General features: G+C 40.1%; 1 protein-coding gene across 4 annotated transcripts; it reads left to right on the forward strand.

Annotated features, from left to right (window-relative positions):
* GTF2B (general transcription factor IIB) lies at positions 1-24,827 on the forward strand. Of its 4 annotated transcripts, none has more exons than XM_041128050.1 (8): positions 533-1,033; positions 1,064-1,252; positions 2,842-2,948; positions 13,892-14,025; positions 21,348-21,494; positions 21,631-21,760; positions 22,374-22,655; positions 24,310-24,827. In XM_041128050.1, the coding sequence occupies exons 2-8, from the start codon at positions 1,113-1,115 to the stop codon at positions 24,441-24,443; spliced, it is 1,074 nt and encodes a 357-aa protein (XP_040983984.1). In that variant the 5' UTR covers positions 533-1,033; positions 1,064-1,112; the 3' UTR covers positions 24,444-24,827. The 4 variants fall into 4 exon arrangements, with proteins under 4 accessions (XP_029888998.1, XP_040983984.1, XP_029888997.1 ...); XM_030033137.2 differs by having other exon boundaries at positions 1,069-1,252; XM_030033138.2 differs by lacking the exons at positions 533-1,033; positions 1,064-1,252 and adding an exon at positions 1-129.
* Positions 24,828-26,477: the final 1,650 nt, after the last annotated feature.

The raw sequence follows: 26,477 nt of genomic DNA on the forward strand, positions 1-26,477 counted from the left end.
CGCGACCCGTAGCGAGCGCTCGGTGGGCCCCGCCCACCGCTGTCGGTATATAAGGGGGATCGTCGCACAGTCCCCAGACTTCCCACGGGCGCTGCGGCAGGAGGGAGGCAAGATGGCGTCCACGAGCCGGTACGGGAGGCTGGCCCAGGCGCTCGGAGGGGCCCGTGCGGAGGAAGGGCCGCGAGGAAGGAGGCGGGGGGGGGCTCCTCCACGTCTCCCTGTCCGCAGCGCAGGAGGGAAAATGGCCGCGTTGACCCTGCTGCCACCCGGGGAGGAACGGGTGGCCGTCGCCGCCCTTACCCGGCCCCGGTGTTCCTCGGCTCGGCGGGGCTCTCGCTGTTCGTGGCGCAGCCGGCCCGTCTCCGGTTTCTTGTCTCGCAGGGCCGTCCTCCGTGCGGCTCCCGGGGTGGCAGGAGGCCAGAGCGGGCCGCGGGGGGCCGGGCCTCCTAGGGCTTCTCTGTGTGGGCCGGGCCGGGCGGCCCTCGGGCGAGCGGCCTCGGAGGGGCCGCCCGCGGCCGGGGGGGGGGCGAGAGATCTCGCCTCAGCTCGCCGCCTTGCTTCTTCGTGTCGTTATTAGTCGGTAGCGCTCCGAGAGGAAGTGAGCGTCTAGGGGGTTGCGTGGGGATCTGTGAGTTGATTCCGGGGCCCCTCGTTCGTGGGAGCCCGGTGTTATCGGCGCTTGTGATCGAGCCCTCTTTCCTGTAGCTCGGCAGTGCCTTATCTTCGTGCCGCTGAGCGCGGCTCTAGCGGAGGGAGGGTTGCTCTCGGTCCGGGGTGTTGCGTGCCGTGAGGCCCTCGGGCGGACGTGGAGCGCCTTCCTGCGGGCCCCGCGGGTGGGCACCGCCTGGGCGCGGAGCCCCCGGTGCCGCCCGGCCGCCCCTCACGCTCACCGCCGCCTCTGAGCCGAGGTGGCGGCTCCCTGGCTTGGCTCCAGGTTATCGGGTCCTGAAAGCAGCTTTTAGGCTCCCACCCTAAATCCGTACGGGCACTAGTCGGTGGCCAGACGGGTCTCGGGCTCCGAATTAGTGTTTTGGTTTGTGATTTTTTTTTTTTTTTTTTTTTTTTTTTTTTTCTTTCCCGGAGAAGTATCGAGGTTTTCTTTCAAGTCAGGAATGAAGGCAGGCCCGTGGAGCGGACTGTGGAGCGACTCTATTACTCCTGCTAAACCTGTCCTAGGATGTAGGGAGTGCTTCCTACTAGTCTTACTGAAACTTGGGAGCTCTTTGCTGAGATGGACCTTCACACACGTGCTGTGCGTTTTCCTGCAGTATAGTTGGCTTATTATATTGAACCTGTATGTTACAAAGAAGTAGTACAGCATATAGGTCTAGATAAATGAGGTAATCTGGGATAGGAAGACTAATTTTTACAATGTTTTGTGAAGGTAAAGCCTGAAACAAAACACTGTTGTTGTTCTTTCAGGCTTCTGGATTTTATATCTTTTTTCTTTTGCTTAGTGTGTCGCTTGCCTTTTGCATAATGCCAAATGTCAGATGATTGCACATGCTTTGTCAACGGTTTTGTCTTGTCATATGAAACTACTGGCTAAGAATAGCAAGAAGGAAAGTTTAAAGAGCTTTTATGTAGTGTTTTGAGCATAATTTACATCTGAAAATCTTGTGTGTACATGTTCTTTCTGGAGGCTTTAATATTAATAGTGATGTTGATTTTTTGATTTTCACTTCAAATCTTAAATACTTTTCTGAACAGTCACTGGATAAAATGTTTGGGGTTTTTTGTACTTTTGACTCATCAGAAGTATCTAAAAAATAAAAAAATAAGATGGAGTGCAGATTAGACTGAAATAATGGACTACTGGGTAAGGGGGGAACTCAGATTAATTTAACTTCGAATAGGATATTTTCTACAATTGAAAGGATTAGAAGTTATTTTTTGGCACAGATTGGGGTTGGTGGGTACTCTTGACAAGTTTTTTGTGATCAACTTCTATACCTTCTACTTTTTAGCTCAAGCAAAATGGCTTTGTTGAATATATAGACCCCAGTTGTAAATATTTATTATTCCAATTTTGAAATGGTCAGTTTTAACAGAATTACTGAACAGTCACTAGTAGCTTTAATGAGGTATTTACTTTTAAAATGTTTGGTTAGAACCAATTGGTTATTACTTTAGTCAGTGACTAAAGCTGTTGTGTTAAATAGTGCTAATGCTTTTCAGGAAGTTGTTTCTGTCTGCTGTAACTCTTGAAGATGCATGGGTGTGAAAGAGACAGATCCCTGTTATTGGAAGCAGTTGTCACATAACCCCCTTCATGAGCTGATAGTTTTTTGTTAAGATCTCACAATTAACAAGTTACTTAATTTAAAATAGGACTTTTTCTTCAGATACTTGGAAATAATAAACCACTGGTAGAACCAGTTATTTTCTAAAAATACATGTTGTGTGTGCACTACTTCCTGAATTAAGGACCTGGTAAGTAATACTGATCTGATTAGCATGAGTGAGAACGCTCATTTGGAATGAGGCAATCACCACTAACTTCTTGGGAAGCTTCATTTAGTGATAGACTGCGAGTTAGGCTACACTTAATTAAGTCTGTTATTTAGACTTTTGATGTTTTAATTTGAAGTGGTTTTGGTACAAGATATATCACAAAAAATTTGGAATTTAAGATGACCTGAAGTCTTGATTGTCAAATGTAGTGTTAGAGCATTTAAACAAAAGGTGAAGTTCAGGTGTTTAGGTTAATATTCTACAATTCAAATCACTGTAAATTCTGTATTATTAAAGTGTTCTTTTCAGCAAGGAACTCTTACACTTTTGGATATGCAGCTTGCCTGATTAAAAGTGATTAATACTTCTAATTTTTTTTTTTCTTAGTTTGGATGTACTTCCAAGAGTGACTTGCCCAAATCATCCAGATTCCATTTTAGTAGAGGATTACAGAGCTGGTGATATGATTTGTTCCGAGTGTGGGCTAGTAGTAGGTAAGTAGCTATTCATATTTTTATGACTATCATATAACTTAAATCGTGCATGTAGATTTGTTTTCCCGCAAAACTGGTATATGATAATTCGAGTGTTAAAAGGCTTTTTCTTGATGCCTAAATGTTTTCTTTTATGATATTCTCTTGGCTAAAAGCTTACTGTTTTGAATAGTCTGTCTTCTGGTAACTTCTTGCATTATGAAAAGAATCAAACTCTTCAAAGATTGAAAATTTAAAATATGTTGTAATATTGAATTAGAATATTGTGCTGGCTTGTCCAGTACTCTGTCTTTAATCATGACTCTTGTTTCAGTCAGGAAAGTATAAGAAATGTAGTAAAATCTCTTTGTCAGATAACTTGCTTACAAAAAAAAAAAAAAACTTCTCAGTTTTACATTAGTTAGAGGTTATCTTCTGCCCTGAAGGATTTCTCTTTATAGAGAAGGATTTCTCTTGCCAGCACCTGTTTTTGTTAATTACTTCTCCTAAGGCTTTTAATACTATCCAAAGTAAATATGCAGTTTTTCCTCTGGAATTTTGCTGAGCTCTTTCACTTGGTTCATGTGACGGCAATCTCCACAGGCTAAATTGTATTTCTAAGTATATTGGAATATTTAAAATGAAAGGCCTTTTAGGCATTGTCTTTGGAATGAGAAAGAGGGAGAGAGAATGATGTTGTCATAGAATGTGCTGCATATTCATTTTTATGTATCTTTTCTAGGATGAGCATCTTATGTGCATCTTACTGTCTTTATTCCTTTTGCATGGGAAATTTTTCATGCTCGTATTATGATCATTCTTTAAACCTCATTTATTTCTATTAAATTTTTTTAGACATGCCATGACCAAAAGAAAATCCTCTGTTTTGAGGGTGTATGTGGAGGTGATTCGTTCAGTGCTGCTAAATATTTCAGATATTTCTCTCCTAGACTGTGGTGATTTTGTTTTGGCTCGTCTTGCACAGAAATAAAAATTTTTATACAGCTGTTAGCATAAAACTGAAGATTTAATAAGTTGCAGCGAAAGTAGTACTCATTTAGCCAGGTGACTAAAATGTGTGTCTTCTGTTTATGCAAAAAGCAAACTTCTGCATAACTTAAAGTAAATGTTAAAATATTTAAATATGAGTACCAGTTTCCTTTAAAATTATGAAACCATTTAAAAGGCTAGGGGGAGGATCATTACTTTCTTTGTTAAAAGAAGGGCTGGTTTAAATTGTGTAGATTCTGATAAAGATAAGTGAATCATAAATTTGCTGGTTTAAAAATTCAAATGTCCACAGCAATATTTCCTATTGAAATATGGTAATAGGCTTCTAAGTTATTGCTTAAAAATAGTTTGGTCCATGTTCGGCTATTTGTGTGGCTGCTGTAGAAGTTGAACCAAAGTTTAGAAAAGCCCATCTTGAGCAGTTCATAACTTTTGAGATAATTCTGGCTTTATATGAGGAAAATGTTTTGCTTGATATGTTTCATTTTTAGGAACTTGAGAGTTTATCAGAAATCTCACTTCAGGTACCTTCTGTTAGCTAGTCACAAGGAATTCTTGCTTTGGAGATTTACTCTCTGGTCTCTTCTGAATCAATAGCATTGGAGATTTTTTTTAGTTCAAGTTGTCAGCATTTTTGATGAGCAGAATCATAAGAATATTAATACAAACTTTTGCAGAGTTGAATTTTTAAAATGTGTTTAAAATGGTCTTAGTCCTCTTTGCAGCCAACACAACTGGTAGGGTAAAAACTGTTTTTTCTTTAAGCATGCAATGTTTTTTAAGTAGGCCTTTCTATGGATTTATCACTAGAAGGCTTTAACGCTTACTTTTGTTGTGCTAGTTGTTCTCATTCTGTCTTGCCTGCCTTCAGCAATTTAGTTCACCTGCATACGTCCAATTCGCTAGCTAGGGTATCTAGCAGCTAGCTTGGAAAACCAGTTAAATCAGATGAAGATAAATAATTGAAGAGTGCATGACCAAATAGGAGTGTGAACATTCAACATTTTGTCTTCTGGTCTGGTAAGAAATTCAGAGGAGGAGAAAGCCAGATCCAATTCTTGATGCCTGTTTTCTGGAGATGTGTGTGAAGTAGGTGTGTTTTAAAGGAGTGAAGACAAAATTTTGTTTCCAAATGAGAAAACTTTTTTATGTATTTGTTGCAGATTCCGTGATACATGTTCCCTTTAAAAGGGAGTGATTTCATTTCCTGTTCTTACATAGAAAAGTCATGGATTTGTGTTTCAACATAAGTCATGACGTGTAGCTGATGTGAACAGGGCCCACTGAGAATATGTTTAGAGGTGGGCTGAAAGTTAGTGAGATCTTTATCACTGAAGGGGATCAGTTAGAACAGTTAAAAAACCCCAAAGACTCAATATACTCTGTAGCCAAAGAAATAGTACAGGTTTGTTTAAAAATATTGTGATTTTGGTGTCTGCAGAGCACTGCCTGTTGTATGTGCTGAATTTGTGCATTTATTTTACTGTTGTAAAGTACACAGTGATGTGACTTCACTTTTTTTTATATGGGTTTTTTTTTTAGTACAATTTGGCTGAAATCAGAGCAAAGAGTCTTTGACTAAACTAAGTGTATTTCCACTTGATGTTTTTCTTGCTTGCTATGGCAAAGGACTAAAGTTTCATGTTTGTGGAAAAAGTGTGAGTTTATTAAATGTAAAACTGTGTCATAGGATAAAATAGCTGGTGCATAGATAATTTTCAGGTTTTGTAATCAATCTTCTGGGAATATGAGAAGAAAGTCGTATTATTAGTATGCTGGTTTTGGCTGGGGTAGAGTTAATTTTCTTCATAGTAGCTGGTATGGGGCTGTGTTTTGGATTTGTGCTGAAAACAGTGTTGATAACTCAGGGATGTTTTTGTTATCGCTGGGCAGTGCTTACACAGAGTCAAGGCTTTTTCTGCTTCTAATCCCACCCATGAGCAGGTTGGGCGTGCACAAGAAGTTGTGGGGGGACACAGCTGGGACAGCCGACCCCAACTGACCAAAGGGATATTCCATGCCGTATGATGACATGCTCACCATATACAGCTGGGGGAAGGAGGAGGAAGGGGGTGTGTGTGTTTGTCTTCCCAAGTAACTGTTAGGCCCTGCATTGCTGGAGATGGCTGGACACCTGCCTGCCGATGGGAAGTGGTGAATGAATTCCTTGTTTTGCTTTGCTTGCATGCGTGGCTTTTGCTTTCCTTATTAAACTGTCTTTACCTCAGCCCATGAGTTTTCTCACTTTTACCCTTCCGATTCTCTCCCCCATCCCACCAGGGGGGAGTGGGCGAGTGGCTGTGTGGGGCTTAGTTGCCGGCTGGGGTTAAACTGTGACAATTGATATTATGGGTGAGGTTGCATTTATCAGGTCTGTAGCCGAAATGGTGAAACAATTGAAAAGTTGGGGGGAGTAGGAGGCTAGGAGAAGGAGCTGATCTCTTCAACAGTTGAATTCCATGTCTTGGCAGAGTTGTATATTGGAACTACTGCTTTTTAAAGGGATTTTAGAGAAAGATTTTTAATCAAAGTTGTTTTGTACTCATAGGTCGTGTTCTTTGTGTCTCAGTAAGATTGAAATTTTAAGTTAAAACCAGTATGCTGCTTTTTCTTTGCACAGCATTTTTCACTTGTTCTAAATAAACTGTGCTGTTTTGCTGTGCAGTATTAAAACAATTAAATCTTGTAGTGTCAGTATAACTGAAGCTGGTGTCTGTTTTATTATAGCTTCAAAATACTGCTTCAGTCTACTAAAAACTCTCATTGTCTTTTCACCGTTACCTTTCCTGGGTTAACTTGTGTTCCATCTTTTCATGGTAACTGTTTCCAACTTGTTAACTTTTCCTCCTGCTCCTTTTGCATGAAAGGCAGTTGAAGGCCTAAATTGCAATTATCCATCGAATTTTGATCTTAATGTGGATTGACGTGCATCTGAAACTTTACAAGTCGATGTCCAAGTTTATCTGCTGTCATAAATCTTGTGTTTATCGTACATACTTTTCTAGGATATATGATACGGTAAGTGTTCATGTGCTGGCTTGAGAATTCACGAACAGAGTTCCTAGGGTTTGGAGAAGTAGTTAGTTCTGTGTTCATTTAAAATGTTGACCATATCTCATTCTTCAGACAGACTTGGTGCGGGGGGAAGCATTTTGTTCAAGAACACAAGGCTAGTAAATCCTCCTTCTTGACAGGTAAATATTTGCTTGCTACCTTTCAGGTGGTAAAAAAGGCTGGAAGTCAGCTGATATGAAGGGGCTGAAGAAAGCAGAATTGAAGTGGAATACAAAGCACTGAATTTTCTTGATGTAGCAAAGTGGTGAGCTGAATTTCAGAGGGGAATAAGAATGAATCTAGTGGCATGTACAGCTGTGTAGCATCTCAGCTAGGTAGGAATACCTTTCTGATCTAAGATTTCCCTTAAACTTCTGTACAGTTTCATTAAATGTCTTAAGCGTGCAGGAGTTGGAGCAGTGAGGAGTTTATTTTCAGCATTTAGTAAGTGATTTTCTCGTAACTGGTTAGCTCTGCTTCAGTAGGCAGGTATGGCTTAGAGAAGAACAGTGTTCTTGTATGAAGTCTTTTTTGGATAGTCGTCTTAAATGAAAAAGCAGAAGTCTGTCCTCAGCTGATGAGAATCGTTGGACATGTATCAACTTGTTAAAGCTTTGAATCAGATTGTGACCTATATTCAGATGTTTGTTCTATGTTCTGTGTGTAGCTCAGTGTTCAGTTAAAGAATTTTGGGGAAGAATGTTCAATAGCTTGTGGTAAGCAGTAAGGCTGTTATAAAATTCTGTCAGAATATTTGGTTGGCTAGTGCTTCTGAAAAGTTTGAGATCTAAATTGCACATCTTAAATTCAGGTATAGTCTATGAAGAATAGATAAGATTTAATTAATACTGCAGATATTTTTGTTCTCTACAATATAACAAATGAGTAGGAAGGCGTTTCATGATTGCCTCTCTGCTGGCCAGTCCATTACTCAGGATGTCTGTCATTAGGGATAAGATTGATTGTGTCTATACACAGATGCTTGTTTTCTGAAAACCAAAGAAACCTTTTTTTTAATTTTTTTTATTTTCCCCAGCTGTTGGTAGTATCCTGTAAGTGGAGAAGGTGCTTAAGTATTTCTGACTTGGATCCAGTAGAGGGCAGTTATGCAGTTACATCTATTCTAGTATCTTTATCGCTCCAAATGGTGAAAAATCTTTTCATAGTTGGGTGTATGTTCATAGTTACTTCTTTCTGTGAGTATTATCAACATTTAAAACTAAAATGTAAAATCTAAATTTAAAATGTTACTTAAATAAATAGGCAAAAACCTTTAGATATGGATGTGTATTAGTGCCTTATATGTGGTTACAGCTTCTGCACTTGGTGTCCAGAGCACTGAAAAGTGTCTGACAAAAGTTAGTCCGTGCAAATAAAACTCTTTGCATCCACAGGAGAGCTAATTATAAAGGATGCTGATACTTAAAGAAATTCTGAATAGTTGACTTTTGCATGAGCATTCAGGGATGCTTGATTTACACAGGGAATTTGTAATATGAAGAAAAGTAATTTGCTAGCCTTTTTCAGTCAGCATTTCAAATAGTCTGTGTTTTAAGTCTAACCCATTTCAGCTTTAAGGACAAGGGTGATGGTTCTAGCTGTTTCAGCAGTAATGCTTGTAACAGTGGAAACTTGGACTGTAGATGCCAAAAGTTGGCATCTTTAGTTAGGCTTTGTAATAAGCACCGCTGTTAGCATGAAATTTCATGGAGGGTGGACAAGATTTTTCTAGTTAGTGGGTTCTAGGCTGGGAACCGAAGGTGTTTGAGAGCCACTATGAAGAATGCTTCCATTAGTTGAAGTACTAGATTAACTAGTGGAATAACAGTAACATTTTGAATTAACCTATTCAGGGAATTTTTTTTTTACTTGCTTCCTTACCAGATTGGCAAAGTGATTTAGGGCAAATAAGGGCTAGAAATGATCTGAACTCCTCTGATGGAAGAAGAGTCCAAAGCCTCTTATTTTTGTGATGTAGTGTAGATCAGGCACAACATTTTTCATTGAGATTCTGTAGTTTGGAGCATCCTTTGTGAGTACTCAAGCTGTTTGTCTTTTAAAGGCCACAAGTCCTGGAGAGGTGTAACTTCAACTGACCAGGCTCGTCCACCAGATTGTTTAACATTTCTACTCTCATTTGCTTCCTCCAAAATTCTTACAAGTTGATGGTTTAGGAAGCCCGGAAGTCCTTTTAAATTTGTCATAATTTTGAAATGCAGGAGCTGCTAAGCCTTTGTTATTTTAACAGTCATTCGCCTACAGTGCTATACTGTCTGTTTCAATTCATAGTTGCCTGTCGGTACTGGTATGATCTTGCTGATGTCTGGAAACTACTGGAAGTCTTCTGGGAATTTTTGTTTTGTTTTTGTTTAACATCTGAAAGTCTGCTCAGATTCTGTTTGTAATTTCAGCTGAGTGTTGTGAATAGGCTGGTGTTGCTGTTGGTGGTGATGCGTTTGTGGTGTTGACAATATATTGAAAATGATAACTTTTTGTAAAAAGATTATTACTATTTTACAAAAGGCTGGAAATTTTGTAGAAAAAGCTATGACTGTAAAATTGTGGGTTTTTTTCCCCCCAAGAGTTTATTCTTTGGTAACATTTAATACATCTGGTCTTAAATAGAAGTTCTAAAGCTGAAAACAGGAAAAAAGAATTGAGTTCATATTTTGGAAGCTATAAAGTTGAGTCCTACTGTATGGGGGCAGTGCGTAAGCTAATAAATAGAATGTGGAGGAGTAGGTATCTGGAGTACTGTGTCTAACTCTGTGCTGCTCAGTACCAGAAAGATAGAGACTTGCTGGAGCAAGTCCAGCAGAAGATTGTGAAAGTGATTTAGGGACTGGGGCATTTTCCATACGAGGAGAGGCTGAAAGCTGAGACGGTTAGCCTGGAAAAGGGAAGGCTCAGTTCAGCCTGGCTTTGTGCAGTTACACATCTTCACGATTCTCCTCAGTTTGTAGTCTGCTACCTAGGTTTTTCATTGTAGTTTTTCTCAGCACCTCGTTACTCTGGTTAATAAGGAGTTGATTGAAATTAATTGTAATTTTTTATATATATATATATTTTAATTTGGCATTGTAAAATGCTTTTAATTAGAAGTATAATATGTGTGCTCACTAGATGGCAGCAGATTCTTTAACTGTAAGAATGAAACATTCTGGAGAAACAATAGGTGTTTTGGTACTTTAAAGTGCAAACAAACTTTAATACGATATTTATGTTAAGATTAAAATATTAGTTGTGAATATGTAGAAGTTGATGCAATGTATAGCTAACATTAGAGCTCCTCTGGAAAAGACTTAGGAACAGACCTTCTCAGAACTGTTTCAGGACTGAATATTGAAAAATAACATTACTAGAGGCTTAAATTTCATCCTATTTCTTGTTTTGATTAAACATGTTCAATTTCCAGCTATATTGTCTTCATATAACAGATAATACGAAATGCAAAAAGAGAGTAAAGTACATGTGTATTATGAATTATTGCAAGTGGAGTGCAACATTAAAATAGCTAGTATTATTTCTCTATAAATATGTAATTGCAAATCCAGGGCTTGTTGAGTGAAAATATTTTCCTTTGAGAAATCAGTTTCTATTTTTAGGGGAGGAGTAAACATACATAATTTGTGATGTGTGGCTGTTTTAAGCTAACTTAAAAAACCTGTTCAAAATGATATTTTAATTTTTGATACTGACCTGAGTTTACTCTTACATTTCTGTAGCGCATGCTCTTTGCATTTGGCAGTTGTGAAGAAAAGTAACCTTGGTCTGAGGTTTTCCGTTCTGAATAACAGTTCTGCATTTTACTAAATGAGCTTTTCAGATGGTGGGTAACCTGAGTCAGTGAAGTTTGCAGTGTGTATTTCCACTAGAGCCTGTGTGTTTGTCTATTGGACTGTATTTTAAAGAGTAACTGAATACTGGAAGAATGGTTTACAAAATGAAATGGGGCAATGGACGAAAAATCCATGTTCAGAAAGATGCTTCAGGGTATCAGGCTGGAGATGGGTTCCACAAAGATTTGGTCATGTAAACTGCATTTTTTGTGTGTACTTCAGAGGAGGAAGCTGAGGAGATGAACTCATCTGTTTGATGAAAATTAAATAAAGGAGTGTCTAATGTAACTGTATCTAGTGAAGTTTATTTTTGTTCAAAAGGACTGCATCAAAAGGAAGTAGTGAAGGCAATATGCAGCCACTCCCATACTTATCGCAACTCGATACCCCTGCCAAAACCAATATAATAATGATGTGGGAAAGCAGAGGCTATCTTACAAGGTACTTATTGGGAGCTTTTTTTTTTTTACTCTGATGTTTGACTGTCAGACCTGTTTTCCAGGTGCTTCAGGAAAGCCCATCAGTAGTATATGACCCAGCAAATTCAGTTTAGCACTTGAAATGTTAACTTGGGACCAGTCTTCAAGGCTGATTCCTTACACTGCTTTTTGTAAGACTGACTTTAGTATTTTACGGTTTTGTTTTGATCACTTAGGGTGGGGCTTAATTGCATCTGTACTAACATCACAGTTCCAAAGTGTGTTTTATGTTTTGAAGAGTTAAAAATAATAAATGCCACTTTTTTTTTTTTAATTGAATGGGATAATTAGCTGCTTGTAGCTGAGTATATTTTCCATCTATGGAAACCTTTTGGCCTATTTGTTCCATTTTCGTTAATATTTCTAGCTTGTGTCATGCTTTTATAGAAGCCTTTTGAAAGGTGGAATGCACTTCCTAGGACCTCTGTATATTTTACGTAAGACGCTGAGAGTATACAGAAAAACTTCTTTTCTGCAATAGCAGATTTCTTGGCAAAATAAAGATATGTGCATACTGCATCTTAAGTACACAAATGCTTTATATTCAGTGATTTGTTCTACTTAATCTTTTCTCACTCTGAAATAGTAGGCTTAGTCCTCTGTTTGTAATATGTTTGCCAAAGCAGGCAGTGATATAACACTTTTTTGTTAGAGCAGGAATGGTTCATAACTCACAAGAGGCAGATCCCTGAGTGAGTCATTTAGGTCATTCCTACTTGTGTGGAAAAAATATTACATCATTGCTCTGTACTCAGTGTTCTATTTATACCATGCCAGAATTTTAAGTACATTTTGCTTTTTTTAGATGCTGTAAACAGTATTGGGGGGTTGTCTTAAAGTAAAGTTACTGCTAGGCCATAGAAGGAGCATTACTGAATCAAGTATTTACAGAGAGACCAGGAGCTAGAGGAGCATGCTGTCTGCTAATTTAAGCTTGCAAGGGGGGGAAGACCTTTGTAGCAGAACGAAGGGATCTATACCTTGTTTTACTCTGCTATACTCTTAACCTTCTAGTTTCTGATGATTTTTTTTTTCTCCCCTTCTTGGTTTTCATTAGAGCAGTAAATAAAGGTGGAGCATAGCTATGAGCATATCTGGCAAATATTGATGAGAACACCTCTAACCTAAATTTATTCTTTTGGGTTGTGGTGACTTCTTATGGTTCATTCACAGCTTTCATTTTCAAGCATATTCCTTGTATAATTTTATGTTGAGAATGAAGTTCCTCATTCAGAATAAATTCCGCCCCCCCAAGTAATTGTGCAGCTGCACCCCTTTGTCCATGCTCTTGTATTTTCTCCAGCTTCATATCTTGTATTACCGTTGTTTGCAGAGTGCTTTTACCTGTCTGCTTATGTTTTCACTAGGTTAAATCAGCTTCTGTGGTTTCATGCTAAGACTTCCATACCGGCAATTTTTCTTGCAGTCAATGCTACTTATTTTTTGCAGACATTTCTTTCACATCACACTTAAACACTGATAAAGGTAGTGAATTTTTCCTCAGGTTTAGCAGAGCAGGGTGACAATTATATTGCAGTTTGTTCTGATATCCTACACAGAGCTGTAATCTGCTTTACTGCAAAACACTAAGAAAAGTATTCTTTTTGTGCTTTATGGTACGTGTATTCTTAAAAATTCTGTAATATTGCCTTGGAGGCAACACCCTTGAGATGCAGCTTTTACCAGACCTGTGAATAGAATGAACTGCACTGCCAACAGTGGGGGTGTGGGGGTGGGTTTTTTTGTGTGGTGGTGTGGGTTTTTTTGTGGTGTGTGTGTGTGGGGTTTTTTTTTGTTTTTTTGTTTTTTTTTTTAAGATTGTATTGTTGTGATTACTGTGGGGGTTTTGCTTGCATTAAAATGTTGGTTACAGTTATTTCTCAATCTGAAAAGTTTCAGTAGGAAAGGTTTAGGGAATATATATATATATATATATATATGGTGTGTTGATACTGTCAAGCATCATAAATGGAGTTGGGCAGGGTCAGACCTGTCTTCAAGAACAAGAATTGAGCTGTAAAATGTTGTTATGGTGGGTTAGAAGGTGGCGTATTTCAGAGTGCCAAGGACCTAGAGCTCATGCGCAGAAGTGATTTACTACAGCTTAATGAGAGTATGCATGACAGATAATTCACATGTGCACTTTGAACACACGGCAAATGTGAGAGAACTTGTTAAGTTACAATAACTTATTTGTCTAAGCACTGAGAACCATAGGTCCATAGGTAACCATGACCTCCAGCTTGTAATCAAGGTCTTAATTACTTTTGTGTATTGAAGATCCCATGATATTCTTTAAGGTTAACTGTAACTCTTTGTGTTTGGGATGCATTTCCCTAGTTATTTATGTCTTGTGTGCAGCTCTTGTTGCATTTGCCCCCCCCCCCCCCCCCCCCCACTGCTTTCAACTTAACTTGTAAATCCCAGACATTTTGGTACATTGTCCTGCAAGTTACTGTTCTGTTTGGGAATGCCAAGAGACTGCCTTCTTATAATGGAGAACTCTGATGTGTAACTTAGTGTTTAATTAAATATTTCAAAATGTTACATTAATGCAGACTGTTGCTTTCTGTGAACTCAGGTGACCGGGTCATAGACGTAGGGTCAGAGTGGAGAACTTTCAGCAACGACAAAGCAACAAAAGATCCATCTCGAGTCGGGGATACCCAGAATCCTTTGTTGAGTGATGGCGACTTGAGTACAATGATTGGCAAGGTAACACTTAAAATACTAAATTTTACTAAGTTTGAGTGTTTTTGTCAACTACATGTTTGTATGTCTATAGGGAAGTTATTCAGAGAATGTATTTACAAAGAGATTTTGTCTAAACTGAACTCTTACGTTGCAATGGTGCGTAAAATGTGGCTCTTCCCTGGTGGTAGCAGGAAAGGGCTGACCTCTTCAACAAAAGAGAAGTTTGCAGTGCTGTGGGGTTACTTGCCACTCTTTGGTATGCTGCTATAAATAGAAAAGCTGATGTTGCAGTCTTTTAAGAAACACTTTGACTTAGCCGTGTATATTTGAGATGATTCTGAAATAACAGATGCTTAGTTTTGAGGCCTCAATAGCTAGTATTGCCCAACTTGAACTATCATTTTTTGTAATAAAATCTGTCAGATTCATATTGGAGACCCGAAGATCTACGTGGATGTTGTACGTGTTCCTCCAGTCAATGTTAAAGCACTAAATGTAGGACTCTTTCATGGTGTGAGTGCTCCAGAAGAAAGTATTAAATATATATTTGAGTTGAAATTTAGTGGTACAGCCACTGTTTCTGTGCTGTTTCCCATAAGAGAGCAAGCAAGATTAATCACGCAAGTGTCCTCCCTTTAATGAAGTAGTGACCCAGGTAAGGTTTCATTGTGGTACTTTGTGTTATATTTTTTTACTGCAAAATCCAAATTGATTTTTGTGGATTTCTTGAATGTTTCCTGAAAGGTGGTCCAGTTGCTGATAAATAACTGTTAAAAATGTATTGCTGCTTTGTGCGTTGTGGTACATTCATACCAGGATTTCTCAGAAGTTTTTGTTCCAGTGATGTTGCTAGATGAAGAAGCAGACATACCTAAATATACATTGATACGTAAAAGGGAGTGTGCACCATACTTCTCAACCAAAAAGTCTTCAAAGAGATGAAGTTGACTCATGAATACTGGTATGGACAGCTAATCTTTCACCTTTGGTGAAAAAGAAACCTTCTGTTCAAAGGATTGTCCCAGGTAGATGCTTCTGTTTCGGACAACTCCAAGCATTGCTGCCCACCAGATTTTAGGATGCCTTATGGTGGCTTTTGGAATCTGTTCAGGCAAACTAATTTCCACACTGCTCCATTAAAAAAGTTGGCGTAGCTAAGTAGCTTGGTGAAGCAGTCCTGTAGAAGTCACTGGAGTTTTAATGTCACCTGTAAAGGTCCAGAAAGATCGTAGTTCTTGGGGCCTGGATTTCTGTTGCTGATTTGGTCAGCTGTGATAAAGATCAGATATATGCCTTTATAGACAGATGGAGAAATGGACTGTTTGCTCCAGGTTCACACTGTTGTCTCTTCTTGGAACTGTGTAAATACAGGGTTTGTTTCTGGGAGCTCAGTTTGATTCAGTAGGTAGGATGACCTTCTGAGCTCTTTTAGAACCTGTGTGTTGGAAAAGACAAAAGATACTTCAGCTAAAGGTAGAATTTGTATCCAGGTGAAGAGTGACTTGTGCTGTTAACCCTCTTCTCTCTGGAGGTTCAGATCCTCTTTTAGAATAAGAGGGATAGCAGCCTCAGTGAGAGAATTAAAGACATAAAGAAATGTCTGTGAAAGTTTTTCAGTGAAAACTAAAAATTTTCGGAGATGGACATTGATCTAATGAAACAGTTTTGCTGTTAACCAGAACAGCCCAGAATAGGCATGACCAAACTTGCTGTAGCCAAGAGTGCCATTAGTGAAGACAAGATGTGGGAATGTCAGTGTGGCATGATTAACCTATGAGAACTGTGAATAAAAATGTCCAAGTACTGGAACTGCCAGGATAATGTTGGAGAATGTAAAGGCGGCAGTCTGTCCTACTGTGGATATTTTATTTGCACAGGGAGGAATCACAGAAGGGACACATTATTTTCTACAGGAAATTGGGAATCTCTTTGACAAACCAGGATGTGTTCTGTACAAGAGTTCCTGTGTTTGTCTTGCTAGTGAGCAGGGGCTCTGGGATGTCAGCTCATTGATGAGAACTCTGTATCAGGAGCTGCATTTTTTTTTCTGCCCTTTGGAAGGATGAGAATGGCTTGTATCAGAAGATGCTGAAGAAATTTCCTATCAGTGTGGAAAGGGCATGAATTTTACAGCACAAATAGCTAAACCAAGGAAGCAGTACATTTCTCAAGCAGTCTTCTGAAGTCCTTGCCAGCAGTAGGCTGGGATTGACCTAGATATGCACAGTGGTTGAACAAGGGTGAAATTGGTGTAGTCATGAGAAAGATAAGTAGTATCCGACAGAGTATAGAACAGCCTTCATGAATTCTAGAGGATGAAGCAGGGTAAGATTGTATTTCCTCAGTTAACAACAGTTCTGAGAATGGCCTGGAGTGGACCCCAGATTTGTGTGCCAGAGATTGCTTTAGCCTTTTGCATGGGACAGGGAACAGACCGTATTCCTTTCTGCTTGAGGTAGAGCTACAGATAATAGAATGTTTAACACTGCCCCCCCCCCCCCCCCCCCCCCCCCAAAAAAAAAACCCCCAACCAACCAACCCCCAAAACACCACCACCACCAAAAACCCACCAACCCCAAAACATAACCTGTGTTGTGGAAAATCCAAAAGAGAAGGACACTGATAATTCTCATGGCACATCGTGTCAGAGATCTATTGTAGACTCCTGGGTGGTGGAAGTGGAGTCTGAATCACTTGCCAGTTACAACAGTAAAGTTCTGGTGACTGGCTGTTGCCTTGAAATAGTAAAGGAAGGGGTCAGTTCTGATTCAGAGAATGGTTTGTCACTCTTTCCTCTTTGAAACCAGGAGGTGCTGCTTTGGGACTCCTTTCTACTGGAGGTATGTGGTCTGTATCTGCTAGCAGCAAGAGAGGCTGCTTTGCCCATGCAAAGGGTTTAGTTCCTAATTGGTTTTAGTACTTAAGGGACCCATCTGTCTCAGGCAGCAACATCCTGTGTTGGAAGAAAGATTAATTTGTCTGTGGAGAGGAGGATGAATAGCATAGTTGGCTGTGGTGGAAGTGGTTTGCGTTCTTCAGGCAGATCTTCAGGATAATGGCACAGAACTGTATCTCAAAGTAGATACTGTGCGCTGCAGTTGATCTGATGGCAGTGCAGATCAGTTGGAGATGTGGTGACGTCTGGCATTAGTTGTGACTTGATTGCCAGAATATTATAGTTATTTCTAAAATCCTCATGTAAAATTAAAAAAAAATAAAATTAACTGAACAAGCAGGTCCTAGATTTGCCTTGATATAAAGAAAATGTTAAATTTTGCTACTTATCTTGTGGAAAAAGTTGTCTTTTGTTATCCTTTGTAGTTAATCTATTCCTTTTTGTAGTGGGTGCAACTACAAGAGAATTTAGGCTGGTCAAACAAGAAACTAATGCAATTTCTTGGTATAGAATTCCTATCCTTTGATCAGATGCCTCTGGAAGGAAGCTGGCTGTTGTCAGACTGCATGGCCTGGATCTAGAAGCGCTATATTGATAAGCAGTGGCAAGATAGCAAGGGCTGATGATTGAAAAAGAAGAAAAGATCCATCAGACTGTATAATGAGGTAGTCGTACTGGGCAAGAAGACTGCTGGATCTGGGGGCACGTCTTGGTACTGTGGATAACCAAGTCAATGATGTGGATGATGTTGGTGATATTTCTACTTTCTGCTATTAAAGGGGATATACTGGGGTGCAAAGCTGTTGGCTGCCAGCATTGTGAGCCTAACCTCCATTGAGCCCCTTCAGAGATTATCACTGTTTACTGGACTGTGTTTTCTCACTCTGGCTATCTTTGAGGCTGTTTCCAGGATTGTATCCATAAGGTTTCTGCTCTGTTTGAAAGCCAAACAGGTGGAATTCCTGACTTTGACAGGTACCTTTTTTGCTGAGATGGGAAAGATATGAGTAGATGTCTCATAAAGGCCACAACAGTAAAACACACAATCCTTAAAAATCCTTAAAGTCTGTTTAATTTCAGTTAAAACTGTATGGCTTCTGTCTTTTCCATGAAGGGAAAGAGACTCCTGACATGGTTGTCAAGGGCTGAAGCCAGCGAAGCATTGTCTCTCTACTGAAAGCTCCAGAAAGAAAGTAGATGGTGCATTTAAATAGCAAATGCAGGAAGAATTGCTGTGGTTTATTTAAGTGGTTGAGATGGAAGAGTATTTTCCAACCCTTTTATAGTTGTGAGCTGTATATTGGGTACGGCTCTTGGAGAGTGGTTATACTGACAGGGTAGAACCCTTTGGCTAACAGTACTTGCCTATAGCTGCATTGGTAGTTTCAATATACATAAGCAAATGTTCAAAGGAAAAGGTAACCATAAGCACCAGCAAGAAAGTAAAAAATGAGAGATTAAGGATGTCGTGGTTTAACCCCAGCCAGCAACTAAGCACCACGCAGCCGCTCACTCACCCCCCCCCCCCCCGCAGTGGGATGGGGGAGAAAATCGGGAAAAAGAAGCAAAACCCACGGGTTGAGATAAGAACAGTTTAATAGAACAGAAAAGAAGAAACTAATAATGATAATGATAACACTAATAAAATGACAACAGCAATAACGAAAGGATTGGAATGTACAAATGATGCGCAGTGCAATTGCTCACCACCCGCCGACCGGCACCCAGCTAGTCCCCGAGCGGCGATTCCCCGCCCCCACTTCCCAGTTCCCATACTAGATGGGACGTCCCATGGTATGGAATACCCTGTTGGCCACTTTGGGTCAGCTGCCCTGGCTGTGTCCTGTGCCAACTTCTTGTGCCCCTCCAGCTTTCTCGCTGGCTGGGCATGAGAAGCTGAAAAATCCTTGACATTAGTCTAAACACTACTAGCAACAACTGAAAACATCAATGTTATCAACATTCTTCACATACTGAACTCAAAACATAGCACCGTACCAGCTACTAGGAAGACAATTAACTCTATCCCAGCTGAAACTAGGACAAAGGAGAACCATTTAAAAAAAAACAACCAACCAACCAAACCTTTTAGGTGCTGTGTAGTGGACCAGGGAAAATCCCTGTGGTGAAGGGGAATACTTGATGGCCCCAGGACAGAGCAGTGCTTCCTGGTAAAGGACTATCTGGTATGAAGCCTGAATGGACAAGGACTGGGGACTTGCTGTCAGGGTTGATAGTCCTTTGTCTGTGGTCACTCTTCTGGCATCTACAAGATTTTGAGCACATGAAGTTCCTGTAAGCATTTGTGCATGGCACTCATCTAGGAGTCTGTGATGCACATGAATGTTGTAATGCGTTGCAGGGAACAGGGATATGAATGATGGCCAGGGAGGAGCCTTTTGACCCGAGATGTGCATGTTTTGGGCCAAGGGAAGTTGTTTTGGCATAATTTCTGAAAAGAAGGTCTAGCGTTGCAGATATGTTTGTAATGCTCTTTGTGGCCTGAAGTTTGTGCTTGATTCTTGCTCTTTGTTTACCTTTGAACCTTACTGGGAACCTTTGGATAGTTGGAGGTGTTCATCCAGTAAAGGAAGTGGGATTGCCTTTGGAGCAGCCCTCTGCTGTGTTGGTGCCACGGTCATTTCTGGGTGGTTCTTTCATCTGAAAGGATGTTTGAAGGAGTAGAAAAAAACCCAAGAACAATCTTGGAATCGGCATCTGTCGTAGAGGGCCTATCCGAGGGGCTAAGGAAACTTGCGAGAGAGGGTTTTATGCTGGAGTCCTCGGTCTCCCCAGCAGTATCAAAGTGTGTGTGTACCACAGATACGGGTCTCAACAATAGAGGTATCCACTGAGGTCATCAGAAATGGATGGAACTGGAGTCCTTGGGTGTGGGGAATTGGAACAGTGTAAGTGAATGGTCGAGAGTGAGTGTTATTAGTGTCAGCCAAAGAACATGTATTAAATGCAGATGTGCACCAGGGGGAGATTATAGAATTGGAGGCTGTCTTAAAATAGAAGGACAATTCCCAAGAACATGGATCAGGAAAGAATAAATGAGCTCTTGACTCCATCTGGGCAGCTCAGAGGAATAAAGTGGTGCCAGGGTGTGGTCTGCCCTTTGTTCACTGTGTTCTGGCCCCACCTTGTACCACCCAGGCATCCTGATACATTGCTGAGTCTTCAACCTGAGAACTTTTGTGTGCAAGTGCTGGATGTGAATAGCCAGGTTAGCAGTCAGTCATAGATCAAGATCTGCTTTATGCTTACTGTTTTTGGCAAAACGGAATGGTGTAGTGGTGTGTGTCTGCGGCGGCCATCGTATCAGCTTGTTTAAATGATCAAGTCTGTCTGCAATGAAAGTTGGATGCCGTTGCCCAGCTAAATTGTTTGAAGGTCCCAGCAAGAAATAAATGCTTGCCGGTTCAGGGAATCGAGGTTTCTACTCATGATGTGGAATTGTCATGAAGAAGTGTTTTCCACTTGAGAGAACTCGTGGGCCCACACACTATTACAGCAAACACATAAGTAGACAATATAAATTACGGACATTGCTCTTCTGATCTTACAGGCTATGTTGTTGTCATCAGCTAGTACTAATCTGGCATGGCATTATTTGTTAAAAGACGTGTTTCAGACTGATGGCTAATTGAAGACCTTAAAAATTTTTAGACCCTCTTAGTTGGGCAAAATTGGTTGTATATCTAACAGAAGTATGCAATCTGCACTATCAGTTGTAAGGTCCGGAAAAAAAAAAAAAAAAAAAAAAGGCATGTTGGAAGTTTGTTTTGAAGTTGTAAGGTTGGGTTGGTGACTCTTACTTCTAAGACCTCAAGCTTTTCTTTAAAGAGGTCTGTGGTTTTCCTGTAAGGGTAGAATATATGGATATTTACATTTTGCCACAATTAAGGCTTGCAGCTGCTAGCAGGCACAGCATCAAATTGGTTTTGAATAGGTCATTGGTTTGGATGTTCTCTTTGCCTATGCCTTCATTTTCATATTTGACTTACCGTTGTAACAACTGGTCTCCAGTTGGCCATAACATTTTGTTTTTCTGACTCGCCAGTCTGCCACACTGCAGATGCAGCCCAATTGACACATGGGTTGCATGAAATCTAGTCTTGGACCTCAGCATTGGTGACAGGAGTAATGAGTCACACATTGGCTACGTATTATTCATTGTATTCTTTAAAATACTGTTACATTAGGAAAGAAAAATCCCTGCATAATCTGTGGAAATCAATTCACTATTTGAGACTTGTGCAAAGTATAGAACCAGATGCTTGAAACAATGCTCGATTGTATGATTTACTTCAGTGATGTTTATTTGCACAACTGTTTGAACTGAATGCTTTGTATTAAGGTGTATAAAGCTGGAAGGTGTTTGCTCTTGAAATGAGGAGGAAGTTGCTTGTGTTTCATTGACAATAAAGATTTTTCTTTTCAGGGCACAGGTGCAGCAAGTTTTGATGAATTTGGGAATTCAAAGTACCAAAATCGCAGAACTATGAGCAGCTCTGATCGTGCAATGATGAATGCTTTTAAAGAAATTACGAACATGGCAGACAGAATCAACCTCCCTAGAAATATAGTTGTAAGTTCATGTCTCCCTCCCTTAAATTGTTCTGGCATTGACTTAGTTAGCATAATATAATGAGCACATGAATTTTTGATATTGCTGCTAATTAAATGGCCTAGAGTTAATTAAATTTAGTCTTCTTGCTTTGAAGGATCGAACAAATAATTTATTCAAGCAAGTGTATGAGCAAAAAAGCCTGAAGGGAAGGAGTAATGATGCTATTGCTTCTGCTTGTCTCTACATAGCCTGTAGGCAAGAGGGTGTTCCAAGAACGTTTAAAGGTAAGTTTTCAGTGATACAGATTCAATTTTGCTATGAAGTAAAGGTCTAGTTACTGTTACTGTAGGAGGTTGGTTTTCTCATTCCTGGACTTTGCTGAATTGGTTGTTCTCAGCTACAGCTCACCTTTGGGGGGGATGATAGGAGGGGGTCTGGAAATTTGTTATATTTGTGAAGTGAGTAGGCTCTCAGGCATAGGATTTTTGGTCATAATGCATTAAAAAAAAATTAGCATTTGAAAGTCATTTTGAGTGTTGGTGAAACTTAAAAGGTATTGCTTTTACTGGAGGGTGATGGGGACTGTTGTAACTGAATTTGAACCGACAGTTCTGCAGTAAATATGTGCAACTCTTCCCTGACAGGGATGCGGCTTTTTTTGGTGTTGAGTACTAAATTTCCCTTACTAAGCAAGCTGTATTAGTTAGCTCTTAAAGAAAAATGTGCCCTGACTGAAGTGATTTGGAAGTTTCACAGATGTGCAAAGCTTATTTAGTGATGGTGGCCTTCATGACATTGGCCGCCTTTGTGGGTCTTAATATAATGAGAATCAAATTTGATTATTTTGGGGGAGCAAATGCTGTCAAGCCTAAAGTTTAATTTTTACTCTTTGTTTAGAAATATGTGCAGTGTCCAGGATTTCAAAGAAGGAAATAGGCCGGTGTTTTAAACTTATTTTGAAAGCTCTCGAAACAAGTGTTGATCTGATTACAACTGGAGACTTCATGTCAAGATTCTGTTCCAATCTGGGTCTTCCCAAACAAGTACAAATGGCAGCAACACATATTGCCCGTAAAGCTGTGGAATTAGATTTGGTTCCTGGGAGAAGCCCTATCTCTGTAGCAGCTGCAGCTATTTACATGGCATCACAAGCTTCTGCAGAGAAGAGGACACAAAAAGGTAAAACATCTTTTTTTTTTTTTTTTTTTTTTTTTTGTTAAAACATTTTTTGTTTTTCTCCTTCCCCATGTCTTGCTGCTTGAGAGAATTCAATGTTATTGTAAAACTTGCATGAGGTCTGTGCAAGTAATGATAAGCTGCCGTTCTAACTGCACGCAACAAGGACCAAACCAGGATCTCCCACTCCCCAAAATGAAAATTGAGTAATTGGCTGTGCTCAACATAAACTTGAGTTCGCTTTCTTCCAGCACTAGGAGTTGGATTCTTGAACGCAATAGACCAGTGCGTTCAAATGAGCATAGTTTTAACCTTACCCATGCTAATATTTGCATGTGTTACATTCTGCTGCTCCAAAATACACCAAATGCAAATTGGGGGGCAGTTGCAGGCAGCATTATGGCTTAGATTACATTGAGTCTTTAATTATTCTAGCAGCCAGGGAATCTCGTAAATTAGTACATGTTCCTTGACTTCTTCCAAGCCTGTGATAAAGATTGGAAGCAGTGGGATAGCAGGCTTGGTTGTAGCTCACCTTTGGCATTACTCTCTTCTGGCAGGGTAGCCTTTAGGAAGCCAGTAAAGGGTTCAGAGCTGTTCCTGAGTTTCAGAGCAGCACGGATCAGCCTCCAGGGCTCGAGAGAATGAGGCCTGTGTGGGGGCAGTGCATGGGGAAGGAAGGGAGCTAAGGCTGCGGTTAGAACTTGGTGTGACAAATGGATCCAAGTGCTGGTAGCTGGCTGTGAAAGCTCTGTTGATGTGTCTAGTCCAGTTCAGGTCAGAAATGTTAAAAATCTAGCAATTTCTTAGTGGAGAGATGCTTTTAGGTAAAGAATAGCCTTTATCTGTCAGGTTGTGGTGCTTTGTTTCTGCACTAATCACTACTTATTCTGTCCCTGGAGCTTTCATCATGTTGGCAGTTTCCTGGGCATGTGAGTGATCTAGAGCCCAAGCAGTACGGTGCCTTCATCCTTGCTCACCTTGAGCTATTGGATTATGGCTCTTAAGAGTGATTGTTAAAATACAGCTGCCTGCCGTGGATACAGACATGACTCCATACTCACTTCAGTGTCCTCAGACAATGCTGAAGGCTTTCATGCAGTTCAAGGTTTAAATTTCAAACTTGGTTAAATCTGGAATAAATTGAAGTTTCTGTGCATCTCAGGTGTTTCTTCAGCTTGTTAAACAGTGCTCTGTGCCTCTGACTTACTTCTCTGTGCATTTTAAAGTAAATGTCTTTCATGTTTAGCTGAAGGTATCGCTTTTTTGTCTATGCCTAAGTTTTTTTTGCTGGTTTTGCTTATATTTAATTGAAGCACAAAAATGATCCTGATGTTGATGACGATTTATTAGAATATTGCTGGGCACATGTAGAGTTTGCAGTAGATGTTTCTAATGACTTTTGCACTCTTAGCCCTCTGCCAATTTGAAACTGATACTATTCCAAGATGGATAGCTTTAAGGTGAATGATGGCACATGAGAAGACTTATGTATGCAAAGTATTAGTCACCATGGTTAAAACCCTTTTTACCAGGCTTTTGGGAGAGTTAGGAATGAAGCTAAGTGTATAGCACTTCTTGATAAATTATGCTTGCTGGTTTCTTCAGTACAAATGGCAAAAGTAAAAACTAATCACTTATCTGCTTTTTGTCTTAGAAATTGGTGATATTGCTGGTGTGGCTGATGTTACGATTAGACAATCGTACAGGCTGATCTATCCTCGAGCTCCAGATCTCTTCCCAGCAGACTTCAAGTTTGATACCCCAGTAGACAAACTACCACAGCTGTGAAATTGCAGAGGGTTACTTTTAATTTCTATTAAAAAAAAACCACCAAAAAACAAAACCCAACCCAACAACAACAAACTTTTGGTTTTTGCCTATAATAAAGGATGTACAAAGTGTTAATATTGAGTCTTCATGTTGTGGAACTGGAGGATATGGAGATGGAGCATAACTGCTGGAACGCAGCACACATTCCAAGGGTAAACAAACTCATTGTGTGGCATTTTGTTATGTATATATTAGTGGAAGTAAATATTTAATGATTGTTGCAACAACCTTAATTTCATATTGTTGAACTTATTTAGATTTCTTTTGTAGGGATCTAGTAAGATGTATTTTGGAAAATCTAAAATATTATGTAATTCCCAAATAAACTCTTTTCCAAAAACACTTACCATCTTGTTGATATGACTGCAACTTCACATACACATACTGTTCCACATGCTGAGAACTGGAATGCAGTCCAAAGAATGGTAGAGTTAGCTTCATACTTATAGACTTGGTCACAAGGCTGCTTAAATGCTCACTTTCTTGACAATTTTTAATCTCTAGTGTGACTTTAGTATTTGTAGTTAGCTGTACAGTAGCATGTGGATGACTTAACCCAGAATGCAAGCAGTTGCTGAAAAGCAGTTTGAATATTAGCACAACTGCTGCTGAAGATTTCCAAATTTGTTGTGAAAGGGTTAGTCACATCCTTGGCACAGTCTCCCTGATTTTCACTGATGTATCTCTGCTTTGCTTCTGTGAATTTGACATAATGACAAAGCAGCTAAAGAGAAACATAAGGACTCTTAACTTTAGTTGAATTCCTGACACCTTTGTGATGCTTGGTACTGTACAAAGGCAGGTAAAAAATATTTCTAGTAAAAGTTTCTGTTAAATGTTCTGGCCTGTCAGTCCACCCTGCAGTCTGGCCGGCCAGTGGGTAAGCTTTTGGCACTGTTATGTTCGAAGTGAGCACTTGCTTGTTTGAAATGATGCACCAGGTGCTGAGGAGTGAAGGCCAGAAAATATTCAGCCCTCCCCCACCTAACAGCTTTGAAAACTAGTTGCCTCCTGACAGTGTCCCTTTGTGTGCAAAGGAACAAATGTACTTAAGTGGGAGTCTTCTGGTTCCTGAGTTAATTTTGTATCACAGGTGCAAATTCATTTTAATTACCAAAATGAACAGCTGAGGGGTCAGCTTGCTACACATCTGGTCCTAAGCCATCCAGGGGGAAGGCTGTGTGTCCAATGCTAATAGCACTAATTGTCAATAGCCCTCACTCTTTTCTTGCTGGTTTAGTTTTAATCCTCTTCTATTGAAATGTGGCAGCTCAACATTTTTTTCTGTAAACAAATAACAAAGGCTGTACAGTTTTGTTACACCACTGAAGCTGTTGGTTGCAGTCATGAAAAAATCTGGTGCAGATGTTAAAGGTGGTGTTCTTAGTGGTCTGGAGGGATTGTATTCTCATGTATTTCCTTAAACTTTGTTGCAACATTTTCTGTTACCTGGGCTTTCCCTGTCTTGCTCTGAGCCACTCTGTCTACCTCTGTGCGAGAAGGTGTGATGCTTTGACTAGGCAGGGCCTGACCTTTAATATACTGTTGCAGGTTGGAAACGCAAAGGTGAAAGTTCTTTTACTGAGAGTGTACTTTCTGGCACAGATCAGTATGTTAAATCTACTGCATGCAATGCAGGTTAAAAATGGCTGAAACTTAGATTTACAATAATGCTCTTATTTTGAATGCTTTCAGGCATTATGCAGGAGCACTTGACATGTGAGTGGTGAGCGTTTGCAGTTGAAATTGTCACATACAGCAAAAGCTGTCTGGACTGAAATTTAAATATGTCTCTGCAAAGCTCTGGAGTGCAGCAGGTGGAGGCAGGGATGTACTATCCTGGCTTGACCCTGCCTCTTCCTGCAATTCTGCAAGCAGTTCCTGTACCTCCCTTGGTGCGGAGATGGTAGTAACAGTGCAGCCCAAAGAGGCAGAACTCGGAGTATGCTTGAAGGGGCTTTATGTTGTGAAAACCAGTTACCCCTGGTCCCA

The sequence above is a fragment of the Aquila chrysaetos genome, chromosome 12, assembly GCF_900496995.4.
Source record: "Aquila chrysaetos chrysaetos chromosome 12, bAquChr1.4, whole genome shotgun sequence".
Lineage (NCBI taxonomy): Eukaryota > Metazoa > Chordata > Aves > Accipitriformes > Accipitridae > Aquila > Aquila chrysaetos.

Excerpts from the sequence above, each read along its gene's own strand:
- GTF2B (XM_041128050.1), top strand. The coding sequence starts at position 1,113 with ATGAAGGCAGGCCCGTGGAGCGGACTGTGGAGCGACTCTATTACTCCT. Across the intron at positions 1,253-2,841 it reads TGGACCTTCACACACGTGCT|TTTGGATGTACTTCCAAGAG; the intron begins GTGCGTTTTCCT and ends TTTTTTTCTTAG. Across the intron at positions 2,949-13,891 it reads CGAGTGTGGGCTAGTAGTAG|GTGACCGGGTCATAGACGTA; the intron begins GTAAGTAGCTAT and ends CTGTGAACTCAG.